The 17,376-nt window shown below is 41.9% G+C and overlaps 1 protein-coding gene across 1 annotated transcript; it reads left to right on the top strand.

Annotated features, from left to right (window-relative positions):
* The first annotated feature begins 1,101 nt into the window (after window positions 1–1,101).
* On the top strand, window positions 1,102–16,400 carry LOC101171469 (voltage-dependent calcium channel gamma-4 subunit). The gene is made up of 4 exons (XM_023960429.2): window positions 1,102–1,718; window positions 12,361–12,444; window positions 14,347–14,487; window positions 14,700–16,400. The coding sequence occupies exons 1-4, from the start codon at window positions 1,496–1,498 to the stop codon at window positions 15,242–15,244; spliced, it is 993 nt and encodes a 330-aa protein (XP_023816197.1). The 5' UTR covers window positions 1,102–1,495; the 3' UTR covers window positions 15,245–16,400.
* Window positions 16,401–17,376: the final 976 nt, after the last annotated feature.

The following is a 17,376-nucleotide window of genomic DNA, read 5'->3' as shown; positions in this document are numbered from 1 at the left end:
AAACTGAGAACTGAGCAAAGTGACTGTGGAGGGAGTTTGCATGACACTCAAAACGCTTGAAAGTGCATCTTTGTGTAACATGAATGTCCTACTTCATTGACGCAAACAAACACAAACAAACAATACAAACGAATTCTGGTTGAGAGCAGTCAGCAAGATTACAAAGATTACTCCCCCCGTCCCCACCCCCAGGGATGCGACAAATGTAGTGAGCAAATACTGTATCACTCATGTGCCCCAACTGACGGGACTTTAACTTTGTTCAGAGATGTACGAAGCCCATGTTAACATAAGCCTTGGTTTACTGTCACATGTAATGAAGCCTGTTAATAAATCATTTCCGTCTGTGAAACACGGAGGAGGTGTGGTGATGCTCTGGGCTGCTTTGCTGCATCTGATGCAGGATGTCTTAAATCTGTATTAATAGGATGACATTTTGAGACTGAAACAGCCAGGACAAGACAAAAAACAATACATTTGACTGTTCTGAAGTATCCTCACTGAAGCATCTAAATCCTATTGAAGACTGACATTGGGCGCTTTTTAAAATAAACAATAAAAATTTAATAAATTTAATGTGGTTACAATTTTTCAAATATTACTTACATATATGAGGATTCATCACATAAACAAAAAAACCTAGAAGAAATGAGTTCTTTTTTTTTCTTATTTCTCATCGTTTCGTATAAAAAAATTAGTTATTTCACCTTTTCTTTTGTGTAGATCTGGTTTTTGTACCTCTCCACCCTATATGACAAATTTGTGTATGCGCACACAACACACACACACACACACAAGCACACACAGACATATATATATATATATATATATATATCTATATATATATATCTATATATATATCTATATATATATATATATCTATATCTATCTATCTATCTATCTATCTATCTATCTATCTATCTATCTATCTATCTATCTATCTATCTATCTATCTATCTATCTATCTATCTATCTATCTATCTATCTATCTATCTATCTATCTATATATATATATATATATATATATATATATATATATATATATATATACACACTTTCTGTTGTTTCTGCCGCGGCTCTCTTCCTCGCGTCTGATTGGCTGTAACTGCGGAGGAGGGCGTGGCTCTCGGATGCTTCATCTATTGTTCAGTTTAGAGTCAAACATCAGGCAAACCTAAACAAAAAAATCCCAGCTTCCTGAGACCCTTTCACTTATTTTGAACACCGTTTCATTTCTCTTTTGAACTTTCTATTTGAGGATCGTCTCTCTCTGCAGTTTTGGTTTCTCCTCGCTTCCACCTGTGGCCGCGTTGATGAGTGAACACAAAGAGTCTGGATGAATTCGGACTAAAGTTTTCTTCCCATAGAAGAGGAGCCAGAATAAAGGCAGAGCCGGCCGCAAAGGGTCTCCGCCGCGCTCCCGTGCGTGCGCTCCTTTGTGCCATCATGCGCTCGTGGCCCCACGCGGAGTAGGATCCTCACGTTATGAGCCGCCATGGCATGGTGTGACCGCGGGGTTCAGACTGTGCTGGCTGTCGCGGGAGCCTTCACCGCCTTCGGCCTCATGACCATCGCCATCGGCACCGACTACTGGCTGTATTCCCGGGCGTACATCTGTAACGCCACCAACGTGACCACCGACGACGGCCAAATGCAGACCAGGAAAGTCAAAGGCGACCTGACGCACTCCGGGCTGTGGAGGATTTGTTGTATTGAAGGTAAAAAAGAAACGAAAGAAAAAACATCTCACATTAGGAAGCCTCAACTGTACCGTCTATTTATCACGGTGAGAACTTTGAATGGCTTCATGTAACATCTGGAAGTTAGGATTTTTGTGATGTGACTCTGCAGAATGACGCACTGAAAGCAGCCACACCTTTTTTTTAGGGAATTGTAATAAATAGATTGGATTTTCATAAATTCAAAAACACTGAAAAACTGTTGCGCACAGCTCGCGTCATCCGCGCGTAAAGACGAGCTTGCATCACTTCTTTTCCTCCTTGCGGTCTGTAAAAAGATGAAAAAGCTCAGATCAAAGCACACAGTCTCTTCAGAAAAGCATTCTTCTTTAGTTTTCCATGAAACAATTCGATTTCTGCAGTAAAGGTTGATGTGATGAAGATGATAACAGTAGAGCTCTGGAGAAAAGCTGTTTGGTCCCCTGCTAACTTGCCTGTGGGGGTTTGGGGTTGGGCGTCTTGCGTTCGGACAACAGGTCGATTATATCATATGATGTGGATGGAAGCGTCTGCGCATAGAGCGCGCGCAGTAAACAAAGCAATGTCAATTAAATCAACCAGAAGAAAGAAGTCTACTGTTTGCTCCTCTTTGTCTTTTGTGGCGAAGAATCCCAAATTCTCCCAATCTCTGTCTTTCTCTGGTGAAAAAACGGAGGAAACTTGTGTAAAACGTTGCCTGATCTGATGTCTGTGCGCATTTGGAGCCAACCAGGTGCAGGCACTCTTCTGTGCTTGTTTAGTGGAAGAAATCTGTGAAATCACAAAGCAGATGCTAGAATCCTGTTTGATCCTCGTGATTGCGAACGCAGAAGGCATGGAAGTGGCATCTTCAGACATGGAGAGCCCTTTGACATTGTTGCAGCTGGTGGTTAATGCATGGAGCCATCACTTGCTTAGCTCTCAGGTAGATGATCCCCGGCTTTAAGTCTGCAGTTGACCTGGAATTTTCATATGGCTGCAAGAGTCGGAATGGTTTGTTGAGGATCCTTAAGAATCACTCACATCTCCCAAGTATGGAAATGTGAGTGCTGCAGACTGTTTTGCTCGTTGTTCTTTCACTCACATGCTGATAAACTTTCAACAACCCTTAAATGTCTTTCTTCAATCCACTGCAAAGGTTTTTAAATCAGGTTCTTCTTTCACATTCTGCCAAGACTACTTGTCGTTTTGCGGTTAAACGGTTTGGTTAAGAGATTTCACAGCCTGCAGGCAGTTGTTTTGTTAAATTGAGCAGCATAAAATAATTGGTCTGCAGGTTCTGACTAATCCATCCAAACGGTGATCTTACCTGTGACCCATTTGGCTCAACAAGTGAACGGTTCACTGGCAATGTAGCAATTCTTCAAAAGGAACTATAAAGGAAAAAGGAAAATTTTCTGAAAAAGCTTTTGTAGAAACAATAAAGATTTCTCAGCTATAGTAGACGTGCCAGTTTCTTCTTAGTATGCTGGAAACAATTCTGACTTTAGACGGTTTACGTTTTCCTGATTTGTTTTTCTTGAAGTGATTCTGCAGCTTCTATGAATCACAAAAGCTTCATTCTGTTTTTTGCGGTGTGTGTACGTGCGCGTGTAGAGTGGTGAATACATTAGTAAGATGTCAAAGGCGTCCTCTGAGAAGTGGAGCTGGAGATGGGATTCTGGGTTGCTAGAGGGAGGTTGCTATGGTGAAGCTATGCTGAGTAATAAAAGATCGACTTCTGTAACTCTGACAGATGGGCTCTGGGGAGATACCTCCTCTGGTGAGCTCACTCTCATTCTGCACTCTCATTATGCTGTGGCCCCCTCCTATTATTAGTGGACTAACCTTCTGTGCATATATTTATTTTTCATGTAATCTTTAAACTCTCTGGCCTTAGCCTTTATCTGGTTTGTGTGGAGTCCATCCACAGTGATTGCACTGAAGAATCAGACGGGTATTTAAATATTTAAGATAGTGCTGTCAAATCATCGCGACTAATTAATTACAGACAAATTAGCGCATTAAATCGCATCAATCTCATTTTTAATCTACTGTATAACTATTGCCATATTCTCAAAAATAAAACAAGTCCAACACTTTACTTGCAGGAAAGTTTATTTGATCTCAGCTGAAATCGTGTCTTACTCCGCTCTCAGTGTCTCTGCACCGCTGGCTCCTGTGATGTCATCAATATGCAACTTTGTAGTTCGTAACAGAGTTAATCCCAAACAATGCTATAATGCTACAACTATTATCTATTATGTAAAGGATAATGCCCGACGAGTTCTGCATTATCAGAAATTAATAGACGAGCAAAAGCCTGAACCGTCTGATGTGGAGCTTCCGTGAAGTTCATTCATTTCTGATAAGGCACACCTCGAAAGGTGTTATTCCGTTTATACCATGGTCACTTACAAAAAAAAAATCAATCCATTTTTACTACTTTAAACTTGTTATTTATGTAGGTTTGAATCATTTTCTTCACATAAGACAGGATTATTTGATATGCGGTGTGTGACACGTTGTCATGGTGACGGCTACAGAACCCGCACAGACCTCGACTGAAGAGGCAAAGAAAAGCGGTATATGCTGATCGTCATAAGTTAAAGCATGCTTTCGGGGGTAAACTTCACCTCTTACAGCTTGTTTTTGGACTCACAACACCGATGCCCTGTATAAGAAGGGCCAAAGTCGCCTCCACCTTCTGAGGAGACTGAGGTCCTTTGGAGTGTGCAGGCCTCTCTTAAGGACATTTTATGACTCTGTGGTGGCCTCTGTTATCCACTACGCTGTGGCCTGTTGGGAAGCAGGCAGCACAGAACGGGACAGGAAAAGACTTAACAAGCTGGTCAGGAGGGCCAGTTCTGTCCTGGGCTGTCCACTGGACTCTGTGGAGGAAGTGGGGGAAAGGAGGATGTTGACCAAGTTAACATCCATCATGGACAAAACCTCTCACCCACTACATCAGACAGTGGAGGCACTGAACAGCTCCTTCAGTGGCAGACTTCTACACCCCCCATGCAGAAAGAAACGGTGCCGCAGGCTATTCATTCCAACAGCTGTAAAATTTTACAATGCCACAGTTTAAATGTGCATGTACAAACCGGTAATCATACATCCATAGCCCATCTGTATATTCTGTGTTTTTACTTTATTTATTTAGTTTTATTATTATGCATAACATACGTTATTTCGTTATAGTGTACATAAGTTATTACTTTTTTACTTTTTCTATTTTTGCACATTTAGTATTCGTATTTTGTGCACATTTTGAACACCCCTCATTCATTTGCACATTGCTGTCATTCGTCTCTGCTTTTTGAACTGCTGTAACAATTGAATTTCCCCAATGTGGCATCAATAAAGAATATCTTTATCTTGTTTTTGTCTAGATGATGACACAAAAGTTTGTTTCAAAGAAATAAAGTCTAAATTGTCAAATTAATCCTGTGTTACCTCATCCTGTCTCATCTCCACCTTCTTAGATTCTCTTTCTCTTCTGCTGCATCGCATTTTTCTAAATGATCAAATTCACTAAATCACTAGTTTTCTACTGTGTTGCTGTTGTAAAAAACCATGAAATAACAAATGACAACATAGACTCACCAACTGCTTTATGAGGAACACCTGTCCAACTCCACGTCAACGCAAATTTCTAATCAGCCAATCACGTGGCAGCAATTCAAAGCATTTAGGCATGTAGACATGGTCAAGACGATCTGCTGCAGTTCAAAGCGAGCATCAGAATGAGGAAGAAAGGTGATTGCAGTGACTCTGAACGTGGCATGGTTGTTGGTGCCAGACGGGCTGGTCTGAGGATTTCAGAAACTGCTGATCTACTGGGATTTTCACCTACAACCATCTCTAGGGTTTACAGAGAATGGTCAGGAAAAGAGAAATTCCAGTAAGCTGCAATACTGTGGGCGGAAATGCCTTGTTGGTCAGAGGGGAATGGTCAGACTGGTTCCAGCTGATGGAAAGATAACAGGAACTCAAAGAAACACTGGTTCCAACTGAGGTCTGCAGAAGATCATCTCTGAACACACAACACGTCCAACCTTGATGCAGATGGACTACAGGAGCAGAAGACCACACCGGGTACCACTCCAAGAGCAGGAGCTTTTACCCTAAATAACCCTTGTGCTATCTTAGATGACCCCACCCTTGCATAATAGGATTACAAGTTGATATAGGCCCTTTAAGAAGATTCTAGATTCTTTACATTCCCTGCTGTCTGATTGTGAAAAGCCCATCTGAACTGAAGTCTGAGTCCCTGAAGGGGAAAAAGGTGTCATCTCTAAGACTTTAGCTGATCTCTGTGTGGTGTACTCAGAATTTAAAAAAGTACAGAAAAAGCTTAAAAACACCCAGTTTGTATGGCTAAAACCCATGTCATATTTCCATTTAATCTTTCTTTGTACACAATCAGAAGTTCAAACAAACGTCCGCCAGTTGATAGCAGCTCTATTTTCTGCACTGTCACTGTCTAAACATACTTTCTAGTTTCTTTTTCTTATTGTCATTTCTTAAAATGGATGGATGATAATGGAGGATCAATGATCTTCTACACAGTACGCCATTTAACTGTTTTTCAAGTGTTACAACTCTCCTTTTGAGGCAAAAAGAGCCAAACTAAATGAGTATGTTATTTGTAACAAATTTGATGGCTTTCATGGGATCATTTTTTTCTGTAAAAATGCTTTCTGTTAATAAGTCATACTCATGAAAACCCTTTTTTCTTCTGTAACCATGGAGCATTAGCTCTAGTGTTGACATTCTTTCGACTAACGTAACTCTGCAACTGTTTATGCAATGAACGTAATTCCAAGCGAAGAAAAGCAGCTTTGCGCTGATATGCAAAGTAGTGAAATGCTTATGCAATCACTACAAGTCGGCTGATTCACGATGATCGCATAAAAAGTCAAGTATGTCAAAGAAGTGTGTTGTATACAGCAGGTGACTCTGGTGTTAAAGGGTTAAAGGCACCTAGAGCCTTGAATGGGATTAAAGGTTTTTTGTATTTAATTTTTTTAGGCTTCCGGTGCCCCAAGCACAGACTGTATGTATGTATGCATGTATGCATGTATGTATGTATGTATGTATGTATGTATGTATGTATGTATGTATGTATGCATGTATGTATGTATGTATGCATGTATGCATGTATGTATGTATGCATGTATGCATGTATGTATGTATGTATGTATGTATGCATGCATGCATGCATGCATACTAACTAACTAACTAACTAACTAACTAACTAACTAACTAACTAACTAACTAACTAACTAACTAACTAACTAACTAACTAACTAACTAACTAACTAACTAACTAACGTGCGTGCGTGCGTGCGTGCGTGCGTGCGTGCGTTAGTTAGTTAGTTAGTTAGTTAGTTAGTTAGTTAGTTAGTTAGTTAGTTAGTTAGTTAGTTAGTTAGTTAGTTAGTTAGTTAGTTAGCCCTAAAGATGGTTGTGGGTGAAAATCCCAGTAGATCAGCAGTTTCTGAAATCCTCAGACCGGCCCCTGTGGCACCAAGAACCAAGTCACTTCAATCACCTTTCTTTGTCATTCTGACGCTCAGTTTGAACTGTAGCACATCGTCTTGACCAAGTCTACATGCCTAAATGCTTTGAGTTGCTGCCATGTGATTGGCTGATTAGAAATTTGTATTAACAAGACACAAAGGCAAACCAAATGATATTAGGACTTGGATTCCAAGGAGCTTTACACTTTTGTAACGTTTATATGTACAGTTTGGCAAGGCACTGAAAAAGATATGCATGTCCACCAGGTTATAGTTATCAAGAAATGTTTCAATATGTCCCAGAAGGGTGATGAAATTATGAATGCTAGAGAGCACAAACGTAAAGAAGTGGCTGTTGTAGAGCAGGATATAGCAAAGATGAGGGAAGTTGAAATGAGAAAGAAACTGAAAAAGGATGGGAAGCAGCTGGTCCTGTGGTGGTGTGGAAGTCTTTAGAAGAGGGGGCAGTAGAGTTTCTGACTGGGCTGTTGATAAAGATTGTGTGTCCTGGTGCCCAATTTAAGAAGAAAGGAGACACACAGAGTTATAAAAACTATGGAAAGATAAAGTTGATGAGTCAAACAATGAGGTTATGGGAAATAGTATTGGAAGTATGCAGAGGAAGATAACCACAGATGCGATGTTTGCTTTGGGGATGCTTGTGAGAATTAAAGAAAAGGTCAGAAGGAGCTGCATTGTGTCTTTGCAGGTCTGCAGAAAGTCAATTATAGAGTACTGGGGGAGGAGCTGTGATTCTGTATGGGGCCGTCTGGCGCTGTTGTTCTGAGAAAGAGACAGGAGGCTGAGCTGGAAGTAGCAGAGCCGAAGGTTGTCTTTAGGAGTGACGAGGATGGATAGAATCAGGAATGATACATCAGAGGGTCAAGCTCATGTTTGATGTTTTGGAAATAAATGCAGAAAGTCAGATGGAGATGCTGAGAGGAGGGGTAGTGAGGATGAAGTTGGAGCTACCAAGAAAGAGGAATAATGGAAGACCAAAAGGTGGTTTGTGAATGCTGTCGAGGAGGACACGAGAATGGTTCATGTGAACAAAGAGAATACATAGGAGAGGGTTAAGTGGAGGTGTAGGATTTTATGTGGCGACCCCTAAAGGAACCACAAAATTAAAAAATATTTTTTTCTAAATGAAAGCCGCAAGCAATGCTGCTCAAAGGGGCTACAGGCCCACCCCTTGCAGCCCCTTTTCTACTCGTCCCCACTGGCCGAGGAACTGCTACACGCTCCTGGCCTTGCCACTGCCACACCACCCTCTTATTACCCGCCCTCACTGGCTGAGTGGCCGCTTCAAGCCACATTCTCTTTGGCTAAAAATGCTAATTAGCCTATGCTTAAAATGCTATGGATTGCTAAGAGTGCTAGCATTGCATTCAGCATCATCAATTATCTTTAAAAAGCATATAGCTTTTTATAGCATTTGCAAGGAAGGTGGGACCTGGGTCCATCTGTCCCCTGCCTCTTCCCTGGTGGGGGGTACGGGCCCCTTTGCAACGGCGGCCGTGTCCCCGGGGTGTCGGCTTCCTGGGCCCGGCGGTGCTCTCTCCGCACGGTGGGGGGGTTCACAGTACATCTGAGCCGGGGGTGTCTGGTCCCTGGGGGGTGGGTTCTGGTCCTCGCTCCTGAGTGCTGGGCCCCGCCAAATTTCCAACTGTGGCCGAGCCTGGTCGGGCCATATTTACAACACCCCTTGTGGGCCCTCTTTTTTCCCCGGGGTTCCCCCCTCCTGGGCGGGGGCGGCGGGCCCCTGCCTCGCTCCTCCCTGGACCAACCGTGGGCCGGGCGGATGGCTGCCTGGAGTGCGGAGCGGGTCTCCCTTGGGGGGTCCTGGCTCGTATCTGGGGTTGGGGCGGGGGGATGCCCGGAACTCCTGGGTGGTGGTGGGGTGCTTGTTTGGGGCTGTGGGCATCCTTCTCCGGTGGGGCCTTGCGTTGGGTTCTCCCGGCGCGGCGGGGGGGCTGCTCTCCTGGTTGGGCTGGGGCGGCGCTCTCTTTCCCTCCGTGCCTCCCTGGCCTCTGGCTCTGGGGGCCTTGCGGCGGCCCTGCTGGCCCTGGCCTGGGTGGCGGGCTTGGTCGCCCGGGCGGCGGTTGTTCCCTGCCGGTTCCCGTGTGGCGTTGGGGGGATTCCGGCTGCCGCTGCTGCTGCGGTGGGGGTCTTGGGGTGGGGATGGCTGGGCACTCTCCCTCCTTCTTTTCACGTTCCACCACCCATTTTAGAAGAACATAAACACTCACCTGAGCACTGGTGTTAGCTCACCTTTGCACTAACAGTTTGCATGACTGAATGACTGAAATATTTCACACTAGTTGGTTTTAAGGCATAAGTATGCGTGTGAACACTATCTGTTTTGTGTACATGTCGACAGGTGGACATTTTTGCAGCTAGCAGGTGTGTTTAATACATTTCAGCGTGTGTGTGGACAGGCTCCGCCCCTTTTTTTGTTTGTTTTTTTGTTTTTTACTACATTTGAAACTTACCATAATGATTAACAACCAGTAAACTTGTTGCTTTATGCTGCTTCATGGTCTTATCCCCCTTCCCCTCCTATTATCACCCCCTACCCCCCTCTCTCTAACGTCCCTCTCTCTTCTTCCCCTCTTTCCTTTTCCGTCCGGTCCAACACCAAAGATTTTCAGACATGATTGAAATTAATAAAGTTTGGCCTCAATTACAAAAGGGGTTTATTCAGACATACCTTTGGTTTGTCTGAAGATTAATAACCCCTCTTGTTAAAGTAAAATATGTCCAACACAAGAGGCCCTCAGCTCTCATCTGTCTGCCCAGCTGTTGGACAGGACAAGTTAGAAAAAATAAATAAATAAATAAATAAAAAAATAAAAAAATAAAAAGCATATAGCTCAAAACTTTAATCATTGTAATTATGCTAACTATGCTAATTTGGCCAAAGGGCTAGTGTTCCATTTAGCATCATTAATAATGCAAGAAAAGCAAATTCCTAAAGATGCTAATTATGCTAGCAGATGTAACATTCAATACGACATGGTGGTACTATTTTTGTGTAAATAAAACATGTCCACCAATCATTAACTGTCCAAACCCTAGTATATGGGCCATGTCACTGTCTCTGCAACCCTGGTCAGAGCTACATCTGGCAAATTCATGAAGAAAAAAACAAAAAACATGAGCAAAACGACTGCTATTTTGTTGGTTTTATCTCTACAGCAGCAACTGTATTTTTTTGGTCATCTGGTAGTGACAAACAGGTCTTAGTAACTTTCAGAAGACCAGTGAAAAATATGCGAGCATATTTGTGAAATCGACTTCAAAACCAACATTTTTTCCTAAGTAGCTTTTCTAATGATGCTGATGAGGCAGTAGGTCAAAACCCCTTGGAGGAGTCTAAATTTGTACAAATTCTAGCTTTTTTTTTTTTATTCAAGTCAAGACTTAACCTGGTGGTAGGGGTGTGATGATGACCGCATCACCGCACTTATTTTTTGAACGTTTTTTTATTTTCTTTGAAATTTATGCATAGTCCTGTGTTCAGACTTTAAGGATTCTGGGGGAAACTTTTTATTACTGTTTTCCTGCGCCGCGCCTCTCACTCCCTCTACGCTGCACGCGGCGCTTCCTCTACTTACACACACACTTGCAGTTTCAGCAGCACATACACATCCTCATTCTACAACAGAAGTTCCGTCTCGCAAGGAAATACGACAAATTTACTGCGTTCTAATTATTAATTTCCATTGTATTAACTTCCATTACAAGCTGCGTGCGTTCTTGAGAGCGAGACGCGGCCATCCGCTGGAGGATTTTGTGTGTGTGTGTGTGTGGGGGGGGGGGGGGGGGGTTATTACCGTTCTCCTTCACTCTGTAACACCAAACATGAACGTGCACTGTTAGATTTCGATGAATGCGTTTATTACTGGGCAATATATAATATTCTAAGAAGATGTCGGTACCAGAGAGCACAGGTGAAGCCTCACGTACAGCTCCAGAGCAGTCAGCTGCAGAAGAATCAACACGCACCCCAACACACTAATGTGCGCTCCTTACTTCTACATATGCAGCCCAATGACACACATACACATAGTCATTCTGCAACACCTATATAGTTAGTTCATTAGTTAGATAGGTAGTTAGTTGTTACTGTTATTTGTTAAGACAGAATACTGCTTTGTAATTGTATTCATTTGCGACATGACCCCCAGGGGATTTTGTGTTTGGCAGGGGGCTGCGGTTAACCGCGACCCCCCCCCGCGGTGATTAAAAATCCCACAACGTCACAGCTCTACATGGTGGTGTGGAGTTTTTTGAAGATCGCCTGAACAAAAGTTTTCTTTATCCATATTGTGGGAAAATGTAAAAGTTTCCACTTTGCCACAAAATGGCTGCCAAGCTGCAGGTCCTGTGGCCATCCCATAGTAATCGTAACCACAGTGTGTGAAAATGTTGGTGAATCTTTTTGGATTTGTTGCGGAAGCAACATTTTCGCTTAAATGCGCAGTAATACAAAAGATGAATTGAGAAAACAATGTGGTCCTTGCTGTCCAGGGCTGCTGCTGCATATATATGCTGCTAAGCTCTCATTGAATGTATTGTAATCATGGTCTCTATTTTGTTCTGTGATGTTCATAGAATTGTCATACAAATATGTCATGGACTTGACATGCATTTCGTTGGTAGTAATATCTCTTTTTGAGGGACAAAGAAAGCGGTAGAAAAGCAGGATTTTATCAGTTTTAATTCAAATTCTAACCTTTCAATATTTATAATTCTCCCAATGTTTTATTCTTTTAAGAGATGAGGGAAGATTTTCTTAGTGAAGAGATCTGGTCTTTGAACACAAAGTGCCTGAGGGCCTGAGAGCCTTAGAACTTTGGATCTACACTTGCCCATCTTGAAAAAGGTTTTTGACTCTGTCAAAGATGCAAAACAAGAAAACATTTCATGCCAATATTTGTATTTTTTTAAATGTATAAACAGACAATTTTTTCTTCCATTTACATGTTATTCAAGTTGTCCATGAGGGACTCAGTGAACGTCTCCATCCTGGAACTTGTCAAGTCCAGCCTTGTTATGAAGACAGAGTGTTTTCATTTAACTGGTCGCTACCAGCACAAGTCCCGATCACACTCATTCTCGCTTTTCCACAGGCATCAACAAAGGAAGCTGTTTCCGGATCAATCATTTTCCTGAAGATAACGACTACGATACAGACAGCTCGGAGTACATCTTACGTAAGTCCATGCAATCTCACTGTCTCCGAACACTTCCAGGCTTAAAACTCTCTTCTATTCGTCTGTGATGATGGAGTTATCACAACGGCTCTTAATGTATCATGACATCTCCATCTTCTCCCTATAAAAGGATGATGTCATGACAGTCACTGCAGCTAAGCTTATACTGAAGTGTTGCTTTTAATAATAGAAGCTTTACTAGAATGTTGCAAGCTAGTAGAAGTGCGCTTTTAAAATGTTTATCAAGATATCTTGAAATTCTGACTGTTGAGTCAGCATTGTTTTGATGGTTTGCAGATTATTGCAGATTCCCAGAGGCATCAGTTCTATTGAGTCTGTTGTCTGTATGGATGTATTTCAACAAGCTGAAGTCGGGGCTCTCGTCATTAAATTTGTTGTTTGTCATGTAAATACCAGTCATGAAGCAAATAGATGCAAATGTCGCCATGCTCCATATTTGGTTAAAAAGAAAAAAAATAAAGATTCTAATATACAACTTTTTTCATTTATTTGCTCTGCTTAAAACTCAAACTTTATTCTATGTATATATATATATATATATATTAATTATTTTTTTTATTTTTATTTTTTTGCAAAAGTGGCATTGTGTAGGCAAATGAACTGAAAGAATAACCAAAAGCTTGATCATAGACATTTAACAAATTTGGTAAATGTACCAAACAACATCCATCTTCTTACAGTCAGACCGGATCATGGGTCAGCAGTCTAAACAAAGATTTCCAGACTTCCCACTCCCTGGCCACTTCCTCCAGCTCCTCTGGGGGAACCCTTGGCCAGTGGAGAGACGTAGTCTACCAAGTGTGTCCTGGGTCTTCTTGGGGCCTATGCCCATTGTGACATGCCTGGAACACCTTCCCAAGGAAGCGTTCTTGAGGCATCAGGACAAGATGCCTTTGCCACCTCAACTGGCTCCTCCAGGGGACTGAGCTTCTGATCCTGTCTCTAAGGGAGCGCCCAGCCACCCAATGGCGGAAGCTCATTTCGACCAGCTGTATTCAGGACCTTATTCTTTCGGTTGTGACCCATACATGGACCAAACATGATTTATAAAAAATTCAAAATTTAAGCAAAACCGAAGAAATTGTGAAAATACAAATAAATGTTTTAAGAGATGAAAAAAAACTTACAAGACAGAGGGCCTAACAATCTGACAATCAAACTGGTAATTACAGTGGTCCCCAACCTTTGCCATGCCACAGATGGGTTTAACCGTTGTGCTATCTTAGATGACCCCACCCTTACATTGACGTGTTCTCCCTACCATGACAAAGGTGGATAAAGGTGGAAAGATTTCATGTAATCCATGGACACCAGTGAAGATCACAAATCATTGAAGAAAAAAGGTTCAGAGCACTGTCTTGTGTGTCTAGATGATCCAACTCCCAATGGTAAAGTGCCTAGGATCGCACAAGGGTTAATGTCAGACAATATTTTCACAGTCCGGCCTGTGCGAGACGGAAGTGGGCATTTGAATTTTTTTTCCCCTTAACTTTTGAAGGTAAAGTTCCATCTTCATCCTCAGAAAAATATCTGCAGCCGCTAATGCTTTATTTGTAAACTAGATTTTGTGCTTTAAAAAGCAGTCACATGATACTTTAGAACAGCCAGGGGGACACAGTAATGTATTTCTGTGTTTACAACAAAGACCTTGCTGAAGCAAAGTTCAAGTCTTAAGTCCCAACAGCAGACCTACTCAAGGCCACATCTGAAGTCTGAATTCCCTCGAGTGCTTTCTCACTTGTTCCTGGCACACTATTCATTATTCACAGCTCCTTTCGAACTGAAAGTCTAAACAAATCTAATTTCCTTTGTTCTCTAAACTCAAGCAATGATGATAACATCTGACATTTACATTTATTGCCTCTGATTCTTTTTGGGCAGGTGTAGTTCGTGCCTCTAGTCTATTCCCAATTCTCAGCAATGTTCTTCTGATGCTGGGCGGCCTGTGTGTTGGGGTTGGACGAATCTACAGCAGAAAGAACAACATCCTGCTCAGCGCAGGCATCTTGTTTGTGGCTGCAGGTACAGCAAGACATACATTCGATGACGAATAGAAACATAAGCTGAGGTGACATCAGTTACCTTCCACGTTTTAAGTCAACCTGCTACAGCAGAAACCTCCTCTTGACATGCTATTGTGGCGATTCTGAAGTACAATCCTGAAAGATGTTTTTTGTTGTTTTGACCTTCAGCCACCTCTCACCACATCTTTTCTCTTTTATTTATCTCCTTAGGCCTAAGCAACATCATTGGTATCATCGTTTACATCTCCAGTAATGCTGGAGATCCCAGTGACAAGAAAGAGGAGGACAAGAAGAACCAATACAACTACGGCTGGTCCTTCTACTTTGGGGCTCTCTCTTTCATTGTGGCTGAATCCGTGGGTGTTCTTGCAGTCAACATATACATTGAAAAAAACAAAGAGGTGCACTTTCGAGCCAACCATGACTTCATCAAAGGCACCTCCTCATCCTCTCCATACTCTCGTATACCGAGTTTCCGCTACAGACGGAGGCGCTCTCGCTCCAGCTCCAGATCAACCAACCCATCCCGCGAGCCCTCCCCTTTGGGAATGAAGATCAGTGGAGGATCTGGTGCTGGGGGGTTGGGGATGGGTCTACCAATGGGAGACATATCCCTGTACACCCTAAACAGGGAACCTTTGAAGGGTGGAAGTGGGCCTTACAGCCCCGAGAGAGACTCTGGTTTTTTACAAGTCCACAACTGCTTCCAGAAGGACATGAAAGATGGAGCGAACCGGAGGACCACGCCGGTTTGAGGTAAAAACAGTATGGCAGTGCTAAGTAACAGCTCAATGGAGCCCAAGCAGTTTTTTCATAGGGGTCGGTAAGGGAGTTTCATTGCTTTTGAAAGTTCAGATTGAGCTCAGATTGGCCTCTTTCCCTGACAGAATCCCTCTTGTTTTAAGTTAATATAAAAGTAGATATTAACTGAGCATTTCCTGTCAAGACTTATTATCTTTTCGAACCGTTGCAGGTACTGTACATGTAGCAATATTTGAAGCTGGAGTTTAAAGTAGAGAGCAGAGGGGTTTTGCTGCTGCAGAGAGCCACATGAAATCTGAGCTTGTGGGTTTTACTTTGCAGCAGTTCTTCTTTGATGCTGCTGCTTACAGCAGAAACTTCTCTGGGCTTTCCATTCACGGGGATACAAACTGACAGAACCAACAGAGATCTTTGAATATTGTGTTGTTGGTTGTGACGTGGTGTTTCAGAAATGAATTTGGATGTTTGTTTCCAGGTATCCTAAAACAAAGTGTTTTGTGACTGTTTGTCTTAAATGCCTTGTTGTGCTGTATTTGTTTGTAACCTTAACAGAAATGGTGCTTCCTTCTTCTGTACACTCCGGATGGTCCTCAGCCCCGTTCATTCCAATGGAAAGATCTCTATTGGTACATAAAATATTCTTTGAATTGTGCTTGACTGATGTGATAAGTGTTATGTGTGAAATTTTGCCATGTCCAGAATCCAGCAGACTGTGGATGTTTGTAGATTTGTAAAACGAATACCATACCCCCCATTCAGTGAGGCCATCTCAGTGTTTTGTGTCAGTGTGAGCTCTGCAAAGACAGTCCTTGTAGTTTGCTCTCCATTCGCTCCGGGATGCTGAACGGAACAGGTCAGTTCCTAACTTGAGCCGGACAGACTGTTAGAGCTGGCGGTGTAAAAAGCGGTCATGCTCTCAGTGTTTGTGATCATCTGAGCTTTTTCCAAGAATTTTAGCTCTCACTGCCTTTGTGTTCAGATCATTTGCTCTGCTGCAAATTCTGCTGCTTGAGAAAGAGGAAACCCCGGTGGATTCATGTTTACAGTATTTCTGTCTTATCGCTTTTTAGCAACAAGAAATGTAAGAAGCTTTAAATATTTTTTAAGCAATTAACAAATTCTCAATAAACAATTTTGTGTCAGGATAAATTTCTGTAATTTTTTATTGCAACAAGTGAATTCTGGTTATGTCACAGTATGATTTCTTCTGGTAAAAACACTTTTCTGTTTTATTTTGAATGAAATTTGTCATTTGAATTACCTAACAGATGAAGTGATTTATGAAACGTAAATGGCTAATATTTATAAACATCTTCATAAAATTATGTTTAGTTTATTTTTATAATTCAAACCAAATCACAAATCGCGTTTCAAAGAGCAAAAGAAAAAATTAAGCAATGTACTAACAGAATTAGTACATTGTTAAAGATGGGTTCCAAACATTCCAGATCGTTCTAAAAAAAAAGCCAAATTGTCTTAACTGTATTTTAATAATAATGGATAAAAGTGACCAACAGATGACACTAAAAGTTTTTTTTGCAGCAATTCTCATACTGAGCACGAGGAACACTTCCTGTAACAGAAAGATTAGACAGGAACGTCCAACAGGAGCGGCCCGTGAAGGTAGCCATCTGTCATAACTTCAGAGGAAAGCAAGGAGACACACAGAAAAACACTGGAACATTTGCTAAACATAGAAGATAAGTTGGTACAGAAGCAGTCAGACATGCTCAAAATATCTGGAACATTTACACAAGGAGAGAGGACATAAGAGACATGGAAGAAGATGAACACAAAAATTAGGGATGGGCTGATATAATTTTTTCCGGCCGACACTGATAATCGATATTTTCCCTGCAACTGTGGTCGATAGCCGATATTTGCTGATACTAATGCTTAAGTGTCTACACTAATACAAAGTTTAGATTTCTTTTTTAACATACAGCAAAGGATCTCATAGAAACAAGGCTCACTAAACCCCTTGTGCTATCTTGGGCACTTTAACATTGGGAGTGAGGTCATCTAGACCCCACCAGACAGTGCACTGAACTTTTTTCTTCAATGATTTTTATCTTCACTGGTGTCCATGGAGTACATGAAATCCTCTCCACCTTTGTCCACCTTT

This window comes from Oryzias latipes, chromosome 1 (genome assembly GCF_053564925.1).
Source record: "Oryzias latipes strain Hd-rR chromosome 1, Olatipes_Hd-rR_3.1".
NCBI classification, from domain to species: Eukaryota; Metazoa; Chordata; class Actinopteri; order Beloniformes; family Adrianichthyidae; genus Oryzias; species Oryzias latipes.
This window is presented reverse-complemented; position numbering and strand designations above follow the sequence as displayed.